The 22,325-nt window shown below is 42.4% G+C and overlaps 1 protein-coding gene across 1 annotated transcript; it reads left to right on the top strand.

Moving 5' to 3' along the window:
* Positions 1–694: 694 nt before the first annotated feature.
* On the top strand, positions 695–21,596 carry sf3b3 (splicing factor 3b, subunit 3). Its single transcript, XM_069716865.1, has 27 exons — positions 695–802; positions 1,214–1,349; positions 2,532–2,687; positions 2,939–3,109; positions 3,209–3,381; positions 3,608–3,749; positions 4,133–4,245; positions 4,988–5,125; positions 5,269–5,372; positions 5,456–5,621; positions 5,743–5,838; positions 6,102–6,174; positions 7,381–7,532; positions 7,864–8,019; positions 8,633–8,788; positions 9,582–9,725; positions 10,074–10,196; positions 10,402–10,556; positions 11,236–11,410; positions 12,056–12,261; positions 13,427–13,583; positions 15,200–15,325; positions 17,144–17,356; positions 17,527–17,625; positions 19,714–19,857; positions 19,946–20,050; positions 20,693–21,596. The coding sequence occupies exons 2-27, from the start codon at positions 1,280–1,282 to the stop codon at positions 20,831–20,833; spliced, it is 3,654 nt and encodes a 1,217-aa protein (XP_069572966.1). The 5' UTR covers positions 695–802; positions 1,214–1,279; the 3' UTR covers positions 20,834–21,596.
* Positions 21,597–22,325: the final 729 nt, after the last annotated feature.

Consider the following 22,325-nt stretch of genomic DNA (forward strand, 5'->3'; position numbering starts at 1 on the left):
TCTTTTTATGCATGTTTGGTTGTACAAAATGAGTTTGTGCATCAATGGCGTCACCGGTTGACCAGTCAAATATTTAAGACTTTGAATTTTATATCATATTCATAACAGGATAAGAGTGAATAAGAATGGTGTAAAAAAATAATAATAATAAAAATCAGAAAAATCTTTGACTTCAGTATAAATGTTCGTTAAATCGTAATATTCAGTTCCTTCTAAAAGTCCTGCATTCAAAAAGCAAAATAAAAGGAGCTTACATATGTACTATCAGCAAAATATACACATTTGAAAAGTACTCATTATGCAAAATTGCCCAATTAAACATATATCAATTAGTAATATTACTTTGAAATGTACAGAGAGCAGGTAGAGCTATTTTTTTTTAACTCATTATACTGTTTAATAGTCTTGTCTATGTATAACAATGCATAGGCTGTATAAGAAATTGATGACGCAATTTATGTATAAAATATTAATCTGAAAACTAGACCTGTGCAATAAATGCAGTGGAGTCAAAAGTAAAATGTTTCCCCGGATTGATGACTTTTAAAGACCAGTCTCTTGTGTTTTCCTCGATAATTAGATCCGTTGATCTCGAGGTCTTTGTTGACATCTGCTGGACACGACGCTCTACTAACGGGCTCACATTTCCAATCAGGCACTACGCGAGCCTTACCCTGTCGCGCGACGGCGCTTTTTTTGGCTTGACAAAGGACCTCACCAACGGCGGTTCGTCGTTTGGAAATTGTTTGTGCAAATGAAACTTTATCCATCCGAAATCAGAATCATCTTATTTAACACACCGGTAAATATGTCATCCTGTAAATCTACAGGTTTTCCGCAATCAAATGGGGATTGTATGCGTGGGAGGGGGGGGACAAAAAGCGCGCGGTTTTAACTCGTGATGGTGAAGAAACGGAGGCGCCGTGAACGTTAGCGGCGGCATGTAAACAGTAAGGTTCAGTTCAGAGCGCAGCTGCTTCTTTTAACTGCTTTTAAACCTCCGCTGACTTTTAGATCTTTGTTTTGGGGAAAGTATTTCACGGTTGTACTTCCTCTTCCTCTCGGCTCAGTTTTGAATATCCCTCGTAAAAACAGGCTCCTCGTTGCGTCATCTGTGGAGCAGCTAAAAGCTCCCATTTTAGGTTTTTAAATTATTTTATTTTTTTAGCTTCCGCGTCTCTTTTATTTCTGACTCTTTCTTTCTCGTTTCCAGCTTTAAGCCGGGCCGAAGCTGCACCAAGCTGACCTTGTGTGGAAAGCCAGTGAACAAGAAGCAGCCATGTTTCTCTACAACCTGACCCTGCAGCGCGCCACCGGCATCACGCACGCCATCCACGGCAACTTCTCAGGTGAGTCTGCAGCCTCCTCTTACACCTCCCTGGCTGCCTCCTCCTGGTTGGTTTGTGAGTCTGCAGCCTCCTCTTACACCTCCCTGGCTGTCTCCTCCTGGTTGGTTTGTGAGTCTGCAGCCTCCTCTTACACCTCCCTGGTCTGCAGCCTCCTCTTACACCTCCCTGGCTGTCTCCTCCTGGTTGGTTTGTGAGTCTGCAGCCTCCTCCTACACCTCCCTGGTCTGCAGCCTCCTCTTACACCTCCCTGCCTGTCTCCTCCTGGTTGGTTTGTGAGTCTGCAGCCTCCTCTTACACCTCCCTGGCTGTTTCCTCCTGGTTAGTTTGAGAGTCTGCAGCCTCCTCTTACACCTCCCTGCCTGTCTCCTCCTGGTTGGTTTGTGAGTCTGCAGCCTCCTCTTACACCTCCCTGGCTGTCTCCTCCTGGTTGGTTTGTGAGTCTGCAGCCTCCTCTTAGACCTCCCTGGCTGTCTCCTCCTGGTTGGTTTGTGAGTCTGCAGCCTCCTCTTACACCTCCCTGCCTGTCTCCTCCTGGTTGGTTTGTGAGTCTGCAGCCTCCTCTTACACCTCCCTGGCTGTCTCCTCCTGGTTGGTTTGGGTCATGATTCCTCTTCAAGAACTTAGCCCGGTTAAACCACTGATGAGTCTTGGATTCACCTGTTACGTCCGTTGGGATAATTTGTTGGTTTTTGTTATTTTCTTTAGTGTTTTACGTGTTTTCATGACTCTTCTCTGACTGCACATTAATGGAGAGAAAGCACAAGTACACTTTTAATGTCCTCATGGCTTAAAATTATCACCTGCTCTGGAAATATTTATACTTGTTCATGTTTTGGCAAGTAATAATCTGAACCAACTGATCGGGTTGCACCTGACGGTTCAGGTTGTGAATTACAAACTCGAGCATTCAGACAGTTTACAAACGAGAAATACATCATTCATTTCTAACAGATGGTGCTTTAAAACGCGGCTCCAGTGAGCAAGGATGTTTCACTTGTTTTCTCCCTGTTGCTTCAACTCACCTCCTTCCATTTCTATATTTGTTCATGTGCTAATTTGCTTGTTGAATAATGTGACGTACGCAAACAGAGTGGGGGAAGTGAGATCAGGCCGTTCTCCGTGGATTGGAAAGCAGCATTTAGTGAGAGCTACAAGTGCTGAAATATTTTTTTGTTCTGGTAGGAACCAAGATGCAGGAGATCGCCGTTTCCAGAGGGAAGATCCTGGAATTACTGCGGCCAGATGCCAACACAGGAAAAGTGCACACTCTCCTCACGATGGAAGTGTTCGGCATCATCAGGTCCCTGATGGCCTTCAGACTCACTGGAGGAACCAAAGGTCTGGAACCAAAGTTACTTTCATGTGTTTGTGGTTGTGAGCATTTTAAAGACACACTTTTATAGATGGATGTATTTGCATAGTCAGCCTTTTTAAAAAAAATTATTATTAAAGTAGGAGGTTTCTCTTTTCCTCCCTGAGATCTAATGGGCCATATTTGATCTTGATTAAAAAATAAATAAATAAATCAGAAAATGATTGATAAATTGTCAAAGTGAGTGAACAGCTTTTTTAATTTTTGTATCTGTTAGACTACATCGTTGTGGGCAGCGACAGCGGTCGCATCGTCATCCTGGAGTATCACCCATCGAAGAACATGTTCGAGAAGATCCACCAGGAGACGTTCGGGAAGAGCGGCTGCCGGCGCATCGTCCCCGGACAGTTCCTGGCCGTCGACCCGAAAGGCAGAGCGGTGATGATCGGTAAGACTTTTAAAGGCGCTTTGTTTGTCGTCGGCTCGTGCCTGAGTTTTAAGATATGACTCGATGTGTTTATGTCCTTCACCTTTTTTTTTTTCCCAGGAGCGATAGAGAAACAGAAGCTGGTTTACATCCTGAACAGAGATGCCGCCGCTCGACTGACCATCTCGTCTCCACTGGAGGCCCACAAAGCCAACACGCTGGTCTACCACGTCGTCGGCGTCGATGTCGGCTTTGAAAATCCGATGTTCGCCTGCTTAGAAATGGACTACGAGGTATAAAGAGAGCTTAAAGGTTATTTCACACATCAGACTGCTTTAGATGTGATGAGCTTGTCATGTCTCTTCTCTGACTTGTCAACTGGAGAAAGATTTCACACCTCTGATCTTTTAGATTTGTTTCAATTACGTGTCAAGTACTGTAAAAACTCAGTTTATGGAGGCTAACAGTAACCGAGCCGGCCTCTGATCCTGTCCGCCGACGTGCGTTTGATCTCTCCAGGAAGCTGACAACGACCCGACGGGAGAAGCGGCCGCCAACACGCAGCAGACGCTCACCTTTTACGAGCTGGACCTCGGCTTGAATCACGTGGTGCGCAAGTACAGCGAGGCGCTGGAAGAACACGGAAACTTCCTCATCACCGGTGAGCATTTTGGGACACGGGAGGTCATCGGGGCTGAAAATACAGTGACATCATGTTTCAGCCGCTTCGTGAGACGTGATTCGTCTGCACTTCACCTGTCACTCATTGCTGCCCCGAATACATTCGGAGGGGGACCGTGGAAATGGCAGATTTATTTGATATATGGATGGATTACAAAGGATTCTTAGATGTCTAAGTGTTGCAGATATGATGAGTTTTGTCATGTCTCTTCTCTGATTAAACTGTGGAGAAAGATTTTAAACCTCTGATCTCAGCACCGTAGCACACATTCGAAGGGAAGCTGGAGAAGGAACAGAAAACCTTTTAGATTTGACTTTTTAAAAACAAACTGTCCTCCTACTTAAATGCTCCTCTCTGTCCAGTTCCCGGTGGTTCCGACGGGCCGAGCGGCGTCCTGATCTGCTCCGAAAACTACATCACTTACAAGAACTTTGGAGACCAGCCTGACATCCGCTGTCCGATCCCACGACGCAGGGTGAGTCCGTTTACATTTCTTTGAACCCGATCGGATTCACATCGTCCATCTCTCCCTCCATTTCAGAAACTACAGCTTCTTACCATTTACGATATAAATGTTTTTCAAATATTGTATTTCTATTTACAAAATATATTTCAAATGAAGGAAATATTCCAGAAAAGTTTAAGACTTTACTTTAAAGCAAATTCACAGGTTCACTCTTTACTCCACCCGTCAAGTCTCAGATCTTCATCCGCCTAAATTTCTCACCTGCTCAGGTCAATTTTCAATTCGATACATTCGGGTACCAAATTATGGGATGGCCTCTCCCATCAGACAAAAAGCTGTCCCTCTATTAAATGCTTGAAAAGGTGCTTAAAAAAAAAAAAGAAGTAATTTCTGTTTCATAACTGCAACAGATAAACACTCATCCATCGCCATACTCGCGTCTTTTTGCTTTTATATTGACTTTATTGTTTTTACTGTGATTGTTGTAACCTATATTCTGTTATTTGTTTCATTATTTTTATGTAGTGATATTATTATGTAAACTTTGTATTTTCTATAACTATACATTAACATTATCTTAAGTGGATGCTTCACATAAGCCCACTGTTGTTGTTTTTTGCCTCTCTCTGCACGGCACTGAATTGTTTTGTAGTCCAGTGTGTTTTTAATTTGTGGAAAATGAATCCAAATCAAATCAAATCAAATCAACCCTGCTCTTGTTTTCTAACTCTTTTCCTCCGCTGTCCCACAGAACGACCTGGACGACCCGGAGCGTGGCATGATATTTGTGTGCTCAGCCACCCACAAGACCAAGTCCATGTTCTTCTTCCTGGCCCAGACCGAGCAGGGCGACATCTTCAAGGTTACCCTGGAAACAGACGAAGAAATGGTGAGCACGCTGTGTTTCATTTTTAGATTTATTTATGTTTTTAACTTATTTATTACAAAAAATGAACCTCTTTCTCTTCTGTTTTAAACTTGTTTTATATAATAAAAGAAAATGTGTTGAATGACGTCCGTGTCGCGTCTTAGGTCACAGAAATCCGGCTGAAGTACTTCGACACCATCCCCGTGGCAACGGCCATGTGTGTCCTGAAGACTGGCTTCCTGTTTGTGTCTTCAGAGTTTGGAAACCAGTAAGTTTCAGGCTGCACTTCAAGTCTGTCGCTCTTTGTCTCTTTCCTTCTAACCCACATTGTTCCACCCGTGTCTCCTCCAGTTATCTCTACCAAATCGCTCACCTGGGTGACGACGACGACGAGCCCGAGTTCTCCTCTGCTATGCCGCTGGAGGAAGGAGACACCTTCTTCTTCCAGCCTCGCCCGCTGAAAAACCTGGTGCTGGTGGACGAGCAGGAGAACCTGTCGCCCATCATGTCCTGCCAGGTGAGTGAGGCCGGGAACTTCCATTCACTTAAAAAAAAAAAAAAAAGACATTTAAAAAGAGATCCATCGTCGTTTTGATTAGCGAATGACTCATTAATTACTCTCCTCCTGTTCTTGACAGATTGCTGATTTGGCCAATGAAGACACACCTCAGCTGTACGTGTCCTGTGGACGAGGACCCAGGTCGACTCTGAGGGTCCTTCGGCACGGACTGGAGGTACACACACACACAACACACACACACACACACACACAATACACACACGTACTTTACTGGCTGGGGAAATGATGAGTTTTTTCATGTCTCTTCTCTGAATAAAAACTGAGGAGTCTGTCGATCGCTCTGATCTCACGCTGAGCTCCAACAAACATTCACTGGTTGCTGAGATGAAAAAAACAACAACTGTTAGTTAATAACACCCTTTTACTACAAGCAGTGTTTTAATAAAGATGTTTTCTCTCTCTGTTCGTCTCGTTCAGGTGTCTGAGATGGCCGTGTCCGAGCTGCCCGGTAACCCCAACGCTGTGTGGACAGTGCGCAGACACGTAGAAGGTAATAACATCTTTCACACCTTTTTTTTTTTCTTATAAAAACCTCATTGAGAGCAGCTCCTCATCGAGACGCCCGACAGTTCACCTCATGGCTGTCAGGATAAAAAAAAAAGAAAAAAAAGTCATGTTTCAGTTACAAAGAAAACTGGGACTGTTAGCATCTGATGTAGTGCATTAGCGGTTTAGCACGTGTCCATCTGAAACAAAACTCGCTGGATGCTAAAAACGGACCCGACTGACTCGTCAAAACCAGAACAGATACTTTGCTGAATTTAATTTGCTTTAAGAAAATATCCTTGTAAAAAGGCTCTCTTCATCTTGTTCACTGCAAAGCATTGTTTAGCTGTCTATGGTCTTCATGGACCTTCAATATCTCGTATACAGTGACCTCTAGTGGCTTGTAAGTGTAACAGCAGCTCGTTTCTTGACTGAACTGTGTGCGCGTAAGCTCATTATTTGGTTCCAGGTAACACGGGCTTAATCCTTTTCCAGAACTTTAACTTGATGCAAAGATTATGATTCTTAGACTAAAGGTCTTAACAAGTCTTAAATTCACCTTGGTGAACACGACAGAAAACAGTTTTCTTTTTTTGTGTGTGTGCAGCCAGATTTGCCAAAGTATTGATTGTGCTACAGGAAATCTTTACATATCATAGTCATGACTTTACAAAAAGTTTAAATTCATTTTTACTTGTTATTTTTAAAGAGTGCTGCTTAATAGTCCTCGAGTGCAAAAACATCCACATTGTTTGTTTTCTGTTGGGCAACTTGACACACACACACACACACACACACACACACACACACACACACACACACACGCAAAGTGGAAAGTGAGTGTGTTGTTTCAGCCATGGTTTTTTTTATGCCAGAGGTGAACCCTAAGTAGGACCTGCACATTTTCATTTATTTATTAAATAGGAGAAACAAAATATATAAACACCTAAAACAAACTCATTAATCAGAACTAAAAGGCTTCATTGTTTAAATTTATTTTTTAAGTCACCTGAAATAGATGCCTGCTGCATTTTCTGCTCTTCTATAATATATAGTATATATATATATATATATATATATATATACACACACACATGTATGTATGTATGTGTGTGTGTGTGTATATTTTGTATCCTCAGCACACCTCCATTAGCATTATTTTTCTCATCCTTATTCTTTTTTCTTTTTCTTTTTCTTTTTCTTTCATCAGATGAGTTCGACGCTTACATCATCGTGTCTTTCGTCAACGCCACTCTGGTTCTGTCCATCGGGGAGACCGTAGAGGAGGTGACAGACTCTGGTTTCCTGGGAACGACGCCCACCCTGTCCTGCTCCCTGCTGGGGGAGGACGCCCTCGTGCAGGTGGGTTCAAATGTTCCTTCAATGCAGTCTGGACATCCACTTAAATATAAAAGTAAAAGTAATATAGAAGTCCTGTTACAATGAGTGTCACACATTACCCTGTTTAATATTTCTATCTTTGGCTGTGACTCCTTGTTTAAGTAATTGTAAAAAAAGAATAAATTCAGGTTAGTTAGTTTTTTTGTTGTTGTTGTTTTGAGACATTAAAAAAAAGAAGCAAAAGTTCTCTGATAAACAAGACATTTTAGTTGATATTTTTCACTTCACTATGATTTTCCTCTCCATCTTAATTTCTCCTGCTCTCTCTCTCTCTCCGTTCGTGTCCACGCAGGTTTACCCAGACGGCATCCGCCACATCCGAGCCGACAAGCGTGTGAACGAGTGGAAGACTCCTGGCAAGAAAACCATCGTCCGCTGCGCCGTGAACCAGCGGCAGGTCGTCATTGCCCTCACCGGAGGGGAGCTGGTCTACTTTGAGATGGACCCGGTAAGACAGCACATATATACACATGTACATACTGTACAATTAAAATATTCACATGGTCAGTAGGTGTCTGTTTATGTTTAAATTAAATATTAACAGATTTATTCTGGATCTGTAGTGATGCAACTTTACATCTGGAGCGTAAACTATATTTTTATTACATTTAAAGTAAAACATTTGTTATTTTGGGAGTTCATAAAACATAAATATTGGGTAAAAAATTGTTTGCATTCGAAGTACAATGTAAATTATGACATAGACTGTTTGTGAGGCCAGAGTGGTGCTGTGTATCTGACACATGTTCCCCATTTCATTTTTTAAATCTTGTTTATTATTTTTCAAATTTCAATAAAAATGTCCTCTTTTTGTTTTTTTAAAATGTCATTATTTGTCTGAAAGACGCTTAAATTACACTTTATATTGTCAAACGTGTGATCTCAGGAATGACTACGCTGTTAAATTGCAGGTTCTGTAAAATCTTTGCAACAATCAGATGACTCAAATAAAACAATATCAATCTCGGGCACCATAACAAAAGGAATCAAATGAGACATCTGTGTAATAATGCTGTTTTTTGTTCTCTCTGTGTCTCCTTTGTTGTTGTTGTTTTCTGTAGTCGGGCCAGTTGAACGAGTACACGGAGAGGAAGGAGATGTCTGCAGATGTGGTCTGCATGAGTCTGGCCAACGTCCCACCCGGTGAGCAGCGCTCCAGGTTCCTGGCTGTCGGACTGGTCGACAACACCGTCCGAATCATCTCCCTGGACCCCTCGGTATGAACATTTATAAAAACAAGTAAAAAAACCACTTTGTAAATGAACCAGGAAGCCAACACAACCCGGTACAGTAACCTCTCTATTATTGTACCGTTTACTATGAATTTGTGGCAAATCTTTTTCTTTTTTTCTTTATCCTGCAGCCAAATACCATTTAAAATTCTGTAACTTTTTTTTTTTTTTTTTTTTATCCGTAACGAGTTTGAAACCACATTTTCTAACTGCGTCCTTTGTTTCGATGACTGACGTGAATCCCCTTCAGCCAAAACAAACTGCTTTTAGTTATTTGAGGCCAATCGTAAGTAACGTCTGTCTGTGCTTGTAACAGTTGACACCCTTCCCAAAGGGAAAGCTTGGATGTTGCATGACATTGTACTCCTCACATGTACTGCTGGAAGACCAGCAAGCAGCTTTTAGCCTTAAAACACCTGTTTGTTTTTTTAATTACTATTCAGCTTCACTCTGACCTGAAACTTCAGTCCACATCCTGCATGAGTATTAATTAAGTGGTGTCAGACTCCACATGTACTTAGTCCTGGAAGCACCAAGCGAAGCTTTTTATACCCGATTATTATCACGATGACGTAAAAATTCCGAAATGATCCAGCGGGGCTTTGAAGGATTTTTGTTTTATTCCTTGATTTCTTTTGGGACGATTGTGGCAGCACAGATTCAGTAAATAGCTCTTTGGTCTCCCATGGTTTTGTACATGTTGTTCATTTTGTTTGTTTGGACCCTTCTGTGAGTGGAAGTTGCTTTTTTTAACCCTGCGAATCTTCATCCCATCCAGGACTGCCTGCAGCCTCTGAGCATGCAGGCCCTGCCCGCCCAGCCGGAGAGTCTGTGCATCGTAGAGATGGGAGGGGTCGAGAAACAAGACGAGCTTGGAGACAAGGGAACCATCGGCTTCCTCTACCTCAACATCGGGCTTCAGGTATTTATTTATTTATTTTTTATCACTCATTGAGCTGATTCCAGAAATGTTGATTTAAAATCACACACTCATTTCTACAGTTCACAGCCGCATCGATTCAGATTGATCAGTATTTGACATTTGAATGGCGCGTTTTGGATACGATGAAATAATATAAAAGCGCATAGAAACAGCACGTATGTGTTGTATGTCATCTAGGAAGAACATAACAACTGTAAAAAATTTTTTTTTTTAAATTACTCTTAATTTGTTATTTTATATATTCATATAATTTCTTAGTGAGAATTTGTCATGATATAGATTTTCTAATAATCTGTGTGTGTGTGTGTTTTTAATCCCCTCCCTCAGAACGGTGTGCTGCTGAGGACCGTTCTGGACCCGGTAACCGGAGACCTGTCGGACACCAGAACACGCTACCTGGGGTCCCGACCTGTCAAACTGTTCAGAGTCCGGATGCAGGGACAGGAAGCCGTACGTGACGCAAACATTTACCTCCACTTTAATTACAAAAACCGTTCCTCCAGGATTGAGTTGAATTTGCAATAATTATTGCGATTGCACAATTTCCTTACTAAAATAAACTGTTTAAAAATGAAATATAATAAATCACCAAATGAATTGTGAAGAAACCTGTTAGTTGCCGCAGTAACATACAGTCTTTCCCTCTGACTGACAGGTGCTGGCGATGTCCAGCCGCTCCTGGCTCAGCTACTCGTACCAGTCCCGCTTCCACCTGACCCCCCTCTCCTACGAGACCCTGGAGTACGCGTCCGGCTTCGCCTCAGAGCAGTGCCCTGAAGGCATCGTGGCCATCTCCACCAACACTCTGAGGTACAGACTCGCGCTACGATTTATATTTTTATATTAAAAAAAAAGTATATATACATATACTTTAAAAAAAATATATATATATATATATATATATAAAATCAAAAAAGCATTTCTGTTCAGCCAATGACAGAGATTTAATTGTTAAAAGTCCCACTATAATCTAAAGCTGCAATAATTTGAATAATGGCATCAAACTTAATGATTTAATTGTTTTTAAGCAAAGCAAAAAAAAAAAATGCCACATTTCCTGTTTTAGCCTGTTGTTCATTCAAGGTTCTGATATCCTTTGTCTTACAAGAAAGGAAATCACTTTTATTTTTATTTTTTTTGAAAGATTGGTTGAACAAGAGTAGCAGTTTGATGACATCATCTTAACTTGCAGTGGTTTCACAGCAGTTGTCTTTTTTTTTTTTTTTTTTTAGTAAGACAGATTTATTTCAGAGTTTGTGGTTTTTTTTGTTTTTTGTAACAAGCCCAGTTCAAGTGCAAATGATCCAGCTGTTTGCACTGGATCAATAAATACACTGTGTCAGCATGATCACTTAAAGTATAGACTGTAATGAGAAGCACCACCCGGCCTGGTAATGTTGGACGCACACGTCCCTCTGGTGGAAGAATCCACCGCACACCTCCAGTTCAAACTTACTCATAACTTGTTGTGTCGTTTTCCGTCCGGCAGGATTTTGGCTCTGGAGAAACTCGGAGCCGTCTTCAACCAGGTGGCGTTTCCCCTTCAGTACACTCCCAGGAAGTTTGTGATCCACCCGGAGACCAACAACCTCATTCTGATCGAGACGGACCACAACGCCTACACCGAGGCCACCAAAGCTCAGAGGAAGCAGCAGATGGCCGAGGTATGAACGTTTGTCCGTGAGATGAATTCTTCTGACTCAGCTGGGAAAGTTCAAATCTGTCTGTGGTCACTGAGGAGGGTAAAGATGGTTAGTAAAGTTATGGCCAAAGGAGAATAGAAATTTATTTTTCCCATTTAAAAAAGAGAAAAGATGTAGTCCATACTTTTAAAAAATACAAGCAAGTAGTTCAGCCGTGTGTCAGAGGCAACAGATCATATCAACGTACAGAAGTCAATACAAGGAAAGGAGCAGCAGTATCTAAAAATACCTTATAGATACTAATAACTAGAGTCCATATGAGTAGTCATATTATTTCAGTGATATCCAACCGGTTTGGTTTTTCAAATTCACAGTCTTTTCTTTATTTCCATATTTTTAAATAACGATAAATATATATTAAAAAAAACAACAACATTGCATTACCTTGTTGGAGTCGGTATCCTTTTATATCCAGTCATGTTTACATCTGGACTGCAAACAATCATTTTCCATCTCTTGATTTAATTTCATGTCCGTTCTGTGAAACATCAATAAAAAAAAAAAAATAAAAATCCCCATCACAGTTCGTCAGAACGTTGATCTTCACACACGAGTGAACGAAGTAAATATTCCCGTTGGGACGATGTCCTCTCGTTCCCCCTACAGGAGATGGTGGAGGCTGCCGGCGAGGACGAAAGAGAGCTGGCCGCCGAGATGGCCGCCGCGTTTCTCAACGAGAATCTCCCCGAAGCCATTTTCGGCGCGCCGAAAGCCGGCGCTGGCCAGTGGGCGTCGCTGGTGCGCCTGCTCAACCCCATCCAGGGTACGACTCTGGACCAGGTGCAGCTGGAGCAGAACGAGGCTGCGTTCAGGTGAGCACCATTCACTCTGTGTACATCAATACTTTTACATTTTGGAGGGATGAATGAAGACGGATGGATGATGACATTAAGTATTTAAAAATGATTCAGAAACAGGAAAGAAGAAGAGACTTGACGGGAATGTTTGAAATGTCTCCGTAAGACTTTGTGTCTTTGCTCTGAACTCTGAAGTTACTACCTGGGTGGGATTTGGATAATTAGGGGAAACACAGTCTAACCGTGGACTGTTTCACATTTAATACGCCTTTCACTTTGATTGACAGTCGGACCTCGAGTCTCCCAGCTTCTCATTAAATTCAAGCCAGTGGTATTTCCCATCTGAATTCAATAGGCAGCTGCTGTTTGTGAAGTCTTTGTGCCGTCTGTGGAAAGGAATCTTTAAAAATGTCAGAATTTCTGATATCTGGTGGGCTGATTGAATCAGTCAGAAGACAGATGTGCTTCAGTCCGTATTTCTAAGAAGGAGAAAGTGTTTGTTGGTTTTATTATCGAGAAAATACTGCAGGAAACCATCCCTCCCCTCTCCAGGTTTTTTTTTATTTTACTTGGTAATTAAATATATTAATATAAATTTTTAGATATCAAATTGTTTAACCTCTTAATCATGTTCACTGTGTTTTTCTTTATTATTCTGTTTTAATGCACTTTGGTCAAAACCTGTCTGAAGAGTTCAGTTTTATTCTGCAGGACGTGATAAAAAAAAAAAAAAAGGAAATGTTAAAATCAGGGCTGTTGTTATTTGTAACAGATAAATGATCTGTGTTTGACCTTGTTCTCAAATCACAGAATAAGATTTTCTCTTACACAAGTTTATACGTATTTTTAGTCTGAATATTTGTCAACTAACTCAAAACGTCACAAACACAGTGGTCAGTTTTTTACAGATATTTCCTTTGTTGAGAGGTATTGCAACGTCTTTGTGGTCCGTAGTTGCTAAAGATAAACAGAAGGCATTGTGCTCTCTTTTTTAATTTTATTTATTCAAGTGTTTATGCAATTCTTTCAATGTGTTAAAAATGTGCACCGTTTTCTCGGTCATGAAATCACATTTCTGTCATTTGGAAGAATGCGTTTCTCCATCTCAATTAACTCTGCTTTTATTTTGAAAAGCCTGTATCTCAATCCTCCTCGTTTTTTTTGTTTTTGTTTTTTTCAGCGTTGCAGTGTGTCGTTTCCCCAACACGGGAGACGACTGGTACGTTCTGGTGGGCGTCGCCAGAGACATGATCCTGAACCCCAGGTCGGTGGGCGGCGGCTTCATCTACACTTATCGGCTGATCGCTGGAGGGGAGAAGCTGGAGTTTGTGCACAAGGTGGGTTTGAGTGACACTAAAAATGATATTTAGCTTGCTTTCAGGATGAAATATTTTTCCCTTTATGATCGTAGGGAGTAATGACGGTAAAACATGAAGCAACGGTTGCTCAGCTCTTTAATTTAAAGCGACCCGTTATGAGACTCCTTTATCTGTGTTTTCTCCCTGAAGCTTTGCTCTGTGCACCGAGTGTTCGGAGTATCTCGCTGCGTTGTGTTCAGGCTCTGATATATGAAGGTATTTTTGTGTCTTTATTATGCCAGCAGAAAAAGAAAAAAAATGTTTTGAAAGCAAATTTCTAGCACTGAAAAGGAAAAGTTTTAATTCTGTGACCAAAACTTATAGAGCAAAATTAGTTTGCAATGCATATAATTATATTCTCAGTTTATATATTTTTACTTACAAACTTGATTTAAAAAAAAAAAAAAAAAAAAATTGTTTTTATTGCAGTGTGAGAAATTTGCTTTCAAAACAGTTTTTTTGTTTTGTTTGCATAATGTAAAGATCTTCATATGAGGCAGCTGTCAACTGACTTCCCTGGCTGGTGCGTGTTTGTCCACCGGGTCTGTGAGCCACACGTTTCCCCACAGTTTTTTCTATCTGTAATAAAAGAAAGAGCCGCCGAAGGAGGGAGGGAGATGGGATTGTCTATCGGTTCATTTCTCTTGATGACAATATGAATTAATACACAAAGACTCATTGTTATGTGGGAAACAACAGAAATCAGAGCTTTATCTGCAGTTCTTTCTTTGCCTGTAGGTGGCAGCGTCAGCCTTCATTGTATGCAGCTGTAAACTGCTGCCCTCACTGATCTCAGCAGCTCGGACTGCAGATCCAGAACTTTACCGATGTTGCAGGTGTGTGAAAACGCACCGCTCGAGGGAGTGGAAATGAAATGCAGTGGAAGTGAAGGGCATCCCGTACACACATAGCTATGTACCGTCTTTCTTTGGGAGACGTGAGATCGTACCGCTTTGATCTGCTGCCTCTGGGCTCCGTTCTCCAAATGTTTGTGAAGGAATGGGCTGGAGGGGGGAGGAGTGCACCTGGCAGGCGCCGCCTCGGATAACGTTTTAATGACCACCGACGCTGCTCTCCGGGGCGAATCCCCAGAAACCCGAGCCGGGCGGAGACGGTCAGGGCGCATCGCCCGCATGCTTTTTGTTACCTGGCGTGGATTAACGGGGTAAACGAGTCGTCGGTGTCGTGTTGCACTCAGCGGAGTCAACCGCTTCTTTTCACAGAGCTAGAAGAAGGAATTTCACAACCACTTAACCAGATCTGATGTTTTAGATGAGTCTGTCTTTATTTAAACTTTACGTACTCATGAACATGCGTATGGATACCCGGATAGAATATTATATGCAAAATGCCCAAATATGGTATGTTTACCATGTATTGCCCAAGTTGACACTGTGAGGATAGAAAGGAACAACAAACACGAGTATCGAAAAACGACAGCGAGCTCGGGCCGCCTTGACCTTCGCTCCTGCTGCGACCTGAAGGGATCAACAACTAATATCCAGAGCTGTGCTCGGTGTGATATTTCCACGCTCTCAAACCGGCTGCGTCTAAAACCCGACTTCTTTGTGAAATTGTTTTCCTTCCCGTGCCAGACCCCGGTCGAGGACGTGCCGTTGGCCATCGCGCCCTTCCAGGGACGAGTTCTGGTCGGAGTCGGGAAGCTGCTGAGAATTTACGACCTGGGCAAGAAGAAGCTGCTGCGCAAGTGTGAGAACAAGGTAGGAACCGAGACATCAGCCGTGCGCCGGCAGGTTTTTAAACCTCTTTTCCAGACGGGGAATGTAAATTTTACTCGCCATTTATCAAAATATGAATATTTCGCGTTTCCTCAATGGTTTTTATCCCCTTTCCACTTGGTGTAGCTGCTTAGGAAGGAAAACATGTCGGGGAAATGTTCATTTCAAGAGATTTGGCTAGAAAATGGTGAATTTAAAGACCGAGGGATAAAAAAATAGCTGACAGAAGAAATGTAAAGTTTGTAAAACTATATGAAATATGGGGGAGAGAGCCCTTTGCTGCCACAGCAACAGTACATGCTGGCTTTTTTTTTTTGTGCATGTCGTCAGTGTTTCTCCGGTGGTCATTATTGTGCAATAGGTTTAAGCAGTGAAAAGTTTTGTACTGAAAACGCCTGTTAGCTTATAAATTGATGGGAAAAACATGACGTGGCCGTTTCTTATATTGTTGGACATCACGGCAGCCAGTTTGGAAGTTGGAAGATTTGAACTTTTTAGGGAAAATCAGGGAATTTGACATTTGATTTTGAGTTGAAACCCTGAAATCACCTGCTTCAGGTCTTGTGTGTTGCCGTGAGCTGTTTGTATGAACTTTTGTTTTCTCTCACTTGACCCACGACCGATCCATCGGTCAGAGAAAACACTCGGATCGCTCCACTGAACAAGCTTTAAAGTCGACACCACAGCCGCCACAGAGGCAGTCGTGGTGTTAGAAATTCATGTAATACAATCTGAATTACTCAGTTCGATGGTTCAATGCAGACGTGGATGAACGTGTCGGCACTTTGTCACGGAAAGAAACACGGCTCTACAAACTGACAGAAATGATTGTTTAATAATAGAAAACAAAAATCTGTTTTCTTAAAATGTAATTATAATCTTTTATATGGTCAACAACTACAAAAATATGTTTGTAAAAGAAGCAATAATTGATCTTTTTTACCACTTTAAAAAAAAATTTTTTTCATTGACATAATAAAAGGTTGCAGGTATTCATGAGAGAAGTGATTTTAATTTCATCACTTTCCAGGTGAAATGAAGCATTTTTAGTCGTTAAAGTTCCCAACAAGTTCGTCCACCTTATTTCTGCTGTTATCATTAGAAGTTTAAAAGCTTTTTAATCTTAGACGAGTAGTTTGATCAAAATGGACCAAAATGCCCTTTTCTGTCATGTCTAAGACCTCATTTGACAAATTCTCCACCCATTCATCTCCTGAAAACCTCCACACGGCCTCTGACAGTCGGACTACTCCTAAACTTCCTCCCGTGGCGGGTACTTTAGCTCCAGGGACATTTTTATGTAATTACCCAGATTTAAAGGCTCATTATGGTCAAACAATAGGCGTTCTCAGCTCCACGTCTACCTGTCGTAACCAAACTCTCTCTGACGGTTTTGTGAAAACAGGAAGTTCCTTCTTTTCTCAAATAATAAACAACCTTCAGAGATTATTTGCTGCATCTCCAGGAAACAAGTGACGGACGAATCCCCCTTTTCTGTGGTTGAGGTAGTTCTCGTTCTGTCTTATAAAAAGCGTTGCTGAGAAGTCTGCTCCAGTGTCGAACATCTCATAAAATGTTTTACGAGGTGGGGGAATGAACTCGTGCTTTGTGAGGCTGGACGAGGGTCAAGAGGCTTTTCAAATTAAATCTGCACAGAGGATCTGTACATTTCTGCCCTGTTAGTGTGCAGGAGTGTCGCTGAGGGAAGTGTGCACACGAGCTGCTGCCAAACGGACGATCCTCCAGATATGTTTGATACCTCACCGCTCCTTCCTCCTCATCCTCCTCCTCCTCCTCTAGCATGTCCCCACGCTGGTGACCAGCATCCACACCATCGGCCAGCGCGTGATCGTGTCCGACGTCCAGGAGAGTCTGTTCTGGGTCCGCTACCGACGCAACGAGAACCAGCTCATCATCTTCGCCGACGACACGTACCCGCGCTGGGTGACGACCGCCTGCCTGCTGGACTACGACACCATGGCCTCCGCCGACAAGTTCGGGAACATCAGCATCGTAAGTAGGGAGACGAGGAGCGTCCGGCGTCTCCAGCTAACCGGTGTCGGTACCACGAGGCTAAAGACACTGATGTATTGAAAGAGGCTTTGACTTACTGGAAATACAGAAATCTTGGGTGTGTTTTAATTCCCACGAGGCTTCTGAAACATCTGGATTCATTTTTCCAGGTGCGTCTTCCCCCCAACACCAGTGACGACGTGGACGAGGACCCCACGGGGAACAAAGCATTGTGGGACAGAGGACTCCTCAACGGAGCGTCGCAGAAGGTAAACTCAGTTCACCAGGTCGTCCTTCTCCTGAAGATTTCTTGCGTGTTTGCAACCGTTCTTCCTGTCAGATTTAATTCGGTCGTCAAAGTGTTTTTGTTTGTCTTGTATTTTTGGGGAGTTTGTGCACCGTCGATTCGGCTCCAGACCCTGAAATCATTTATTCATTCATCGTTTAGACCTCGAGGAATCATTAAGAGCATGCTTTCATTTTCAGTGATGTTGAGAGTACAGTTCATAGCAGAAAAAAACAACACACACAGAAAAGAACAAGTCAAGGCTTTTGCTAAGAATTGGTGTTTTAAATGAATAAATTAGGTCAATTTAATATAAAAATCTGTTAATGCTTTCTGAGTTCGTTTAGAAATGGAAACATAAAGCTGCTTGATGAGTCTAAACAGTTGTTTTATTTTTCTCAGCTTTGAGAAAGTGACATGAATACAAAGAAAAGACAAAATGTTAAAAAATATTGCTTTAGTTCTGCAGCTCGAGTATCGGCCCAGTGCGCGCGCGCGCGCACACACACACACACACACACACACACACACACACACACACACACACACACACACACACACACACACACACACCAGCGTCAACCACAAGTTTAACCTACTCACAACTGCAACACACACACACACGCAGCATCACTCATCCCATATTTGAAATCCTGGTCAGAAGTGTTTAGGTAGCGCTCAGACTGGGAAAGTCCCTCCAGCCCCGACGGTACCAGCTGGTCCCCGTCGCCTCGGTGACACAGTGTTTGTCCTCCATTTATGCCCGTTTGGAAATGTACTGCGTCTATTTATAGAAGAGGGCGCATTCCCCTTTTATTGGATCAATGCGTCCCCGAAGATCAAGGTCAGGCTAAATGAAAGGCTTGACTGTGTCGGGGAGTCATGTCGGCAGCATGACGAGCTGCACACACACTTGTACTGTCAAAGCTTATTGATCAGAATATAGAAATCATGAGGTCAAAAAGTTTAGATAACGGAACATGTATTTGGATTTAGACGCTACAGGGCAATGGGGAAAAGATTTTTATTAATAGATATCCACATGAAACTTTTCTATTTGATTATTCATATTAAGAAAGTTATTTTTTGTATTGAAAGTTTTCGGAAATTCTTTGTTTCAATACACAAAAGGGGAATAATCTCATGAAATACGAACTAATTTGCATAAATCCCCAAAATCGAAATCTGAAATTTCTTGTTTTATTTTATTGACATATTAGGCTCAAATGGTTTTTTTGTTGTTGTTTGTTTTTATCACCAATAACAGCTATAAAAACAAATTTGACATGGTTTTAGATTTAAAAATGTTCAGGTTATGAATGCTATATAAAGAACCCCCTTCGTTAAAACCTTCAGATTATACACGGGAATGGGAGTTTTTGGAGCCAACCTCTGGTGGCACTCGGTGGTATTGCAGCTTAAGACACTTTTATATCGGCTGCTGCCGAACAAGCTGCTGTTGTTCCCCCTCAGAGGGAAGAAGGTCTGCATGCGGCTTATTTTAACTCCACTTTCTTGGTCTCATGGCGTCAGCGTCACGTATGTCACATACGTGGCTTCATCAGGCCAGTAACCAGCTTTTATTGCTCCCCAATGCTGCCTTTGTATCCCAGGTACGTCCTGATTATTTCCACCAGTTATGGGCGCTGCAGTTTCTTTTTTTTCTTTTCTTTTTTTTTTTTGATGGTTATTGGATTAAACCAATCCGGACCAATTTCCTCCCCAGTGGAGGATGACAGCGTGTCTTCTTTCTGACCTCGGCACAGAAGACACAGTCTTCATGGGCTTAATGGGATTTGTGTGTGTGTGTGTGTGTGTGTGTGTGTGTGTGTGTGTGTGTGTGTGTGTGTGTGTGTGTGTGTGTGTGTGTGTGTGTGTGTGTGTGTGCCGGGAACAGACGACCTTTTGGAGCTCCAACCTAAAAACAAAATGTCTTCGTGACATATCCAACATGTTTGTATTTGATCTGATTTCTTCACCGAGTTCCTTCCGTTTTAAGTGTTTCGTGGACAGATCGAATTCACCAGGTGTGACTTCCTGTCTCTGTCTCTCTCTGTCTGTTTCTGTCCAGGCCGAGGTGATCGTGAACTACCACGTTGGAGAGACGGTGTTGTCCCTCCAGAAGACCACGCTGATCCCCGGAGGTTCAGAGTCGCTGGTGTACAACACGCTGTCCGGAGGCATCGGTATCTTGGTGCCCTTCACGTCCCACGAGGTGAAACACCGCTCACATTAAATGCTCCTACGTCCACACCGTGGTTTTTTTTATCTTTGGTTTTTTAACATCTGTTTCCTCTCTTCAGGATCACGACTTCTTCCAGCATTTAGAGATGCACATGCGCTCCGAGTTCCCTCCACTGTGTGGCAGAGACCATCTCAGCTTTAGATCCTACTATTTCCCCGTCAAGGTTTGTGCTGGTTTTCTTTTCTTTCTTTTTTTTTATGTCAGTGTGTTTATTGTAAAGATCTCATCTCTTTATCGCCTCTTAAAATATCCGAAAATGGATGAGAAAGTTCAGAGACCGCTCACGAGGGACGCTGCAACGTGAAGAAAGTATTAAACGCTACGTGTCTTCATCAACATCAGCACCTGAGTTTCACACGGGTTTTTTCGTGACCGTTGGTACGAGAACATTCGTGAGCAGAAAAACATCCGACACCGAAAACCATCATTGGTTGGCTGTGATCTTTGACCCATCAAGTGGCTTTGCTCGAAAAACAGCCTTGATGCGGCCGTGGAAATCACTGCATGGGCTCAGGAACGCTCAGCTGCGGAAGAGTTATTTTAGTTCCCCAATAAATTTGACCCAAAATCTGCCGTTTCTCTGCTGAAGTTTCGGGTCCGAGGTGAAATTCCAGATGTGCAAATATCAGTGTGACAAATACTTGTGAAACTCAGCTGCTGACGTTCCTGATGAACGTTGTAACGTCCGACCGATTGCGCAACACGAGCCCGTGTCTCCGAACCTTTTCGATCCGCTCTCGCACATTTGAGCACAACGTAAAGAAAATAAAGAGTCCCGTTGGTGTTGTGTGTTTTTCTGCTGCAGAACGTGATCGACGGAGATCTGTGCGAGCAGTTCAACAGCATGGATCCTCACAAGCAGAAGAGCGTCGCCGAGGAGCTGGACAGGACGCCGCCCGAAGTCTCCAAGAAGCTGGAGGACATTCGCACCCGCTACGCCTTCTAACGCATATTTTTACAAATACGCACATTTTTATACCGTAACACCACACACACATTCTGCAGCTGTAACGTGCCCCCCTTTAAAGGATTCAGGTTGATGACATCACACAGCCGGCCGTCAGCAGACGCAACTTTGAGGCGGACTCGTTGTCGCCTGCAGGTGAAACTAAAGCGTGCATCAGCGTTTCACCCACACAGCGGTGGGAACGTTCACACCTCGCACTCAGTAAACGTTCGCTGACGCCATTACCAGGAAGTTAGTGTTGTTTTTAACACCTCCAAAAACACCGTAACCACGGAAACTCTTTAAGTCTATTCTTTGTCTGTCTGGTTATTTAGAAAGAAGATTGGTTTCATTTCGTCCCGACTTTCGATCTCAACGCACCGAAAACCAGTTTTTGTACCGTGTGATTATTTTAAAGGTGAATTAATTAGGTTTATGTTTATGACTACATGCGCACCATCGTCCCAGGCGGCATCGTCAAACCTCCCGTTTTAAGCGCGCTTGCCGACTCGGCGCCAGGAGCCGAACAGAAGCCCAAACCTCTTAAAACCGAGTCGGGGGGGGGGGGGTCAGGAAGCGCCGCTTCACCACGGCGTTAGACGACGGGTAAACTCAGACTCCATACGTGGGAGGAAAAACACGGCCGGGCAGCGCTGGCTGGTGTTTTCTGTCAGTCCAGTAAATTCCCAACCTCAGCCACAGACGCAGCATTCCTCGGTCGTCACTGGGGGTCGGGGGGGTTTTGCGGGACGGGGCAGTGGTCTGTTTTTTTGTAAATAAAGTTGTTTTTGTACTTTATAATGCCATGTGTGTTTTGTGTGTGTGTGTGTGTTTTTTGTATGTGTGTGTGGCCAGCCGTCACTCAGCCGGGATGATTTGTAAGTACATTTGTCTCAGTTGTTAACACATTAGAGGAACAATATTAAGTTTTGTTGTTATGTTACATCCCCGTCGAATCAAAGCTGCCAAAACTCTTTTTAAACCATCTTCATGAGATAATTATGGTGGAATTATATATATATATAGGTGGATATTAAAAATAATAATATAGTAGCAGGAATATGCTGCAGGAAATAACTAACTTGCAACCTTACTGTTGTACTGGGATATATCCCCTGAATATATATCGATGTGTGTAACTATACATCATATAAGATTACTGAAATCTACATGAATACAGAATATGGACATAATATACAAAAGATTGCACAATTAATACTAGATATACTTTATTGATCTGGCAAGGGGACATCGTGTCACAACGCGTCACGACAGCAGCAGAATAAAAAGGTATTCAAATATAAAAATGTAAAATATATACAAATTAAATTAAACGCAGTATATAATAAATGCACAAAAACAAAACATTTGAAACAAATAGTCGTTAAAACCTGGTGTATCGTTCAGTTTATGATACCAACAAAAGAAAAATTTAGATTCCACAAAAGCGTTTTTTTTCAGACTGTTCATTACGTCTGATTTTGAGGAAACG

Source organism: Brachyistius frenatus, unplaced genomic scaffold (genome assembly GCF_029030835.1).
Source record: "Brachyistius frenatus isolate BFR_SWC_R1_liver_20210118 unplaced genomic scaffold, ASM2903083v1 Contig_164, whole genome shotgun sequence".
In the NCBI taxonomy this organism is placed as follows: domain Eukaryota; kingdom Metazoa; phylum Chordata; class Actinopteri; family Embiotocidae; genus Brachyistius; species Brachyistius frenatus.

Coding starts and splice junctions, on each gene's coding strand:
- sf3b3 (XM_069716865.1), top strand. CDS start 1,280: ATGTTTCTCTACAACCTGACCCTGCAGCGCGCCACCGGCATCACGCAC. Junction 5,622..5,742: donor CGCCCATCATGTCCTGCCAG/GTGAGTGAGGCC, acceptor TGTTCTTGACAG/ATTGCTGATTTGGCCAATGA. Junction 6,175..7,380: donor AGTGCGCAGACACGTAGAAG/GTAATAACATCT, acceptor TTCTTTCATCAG/ATGAGTTCGACGCTTACATC.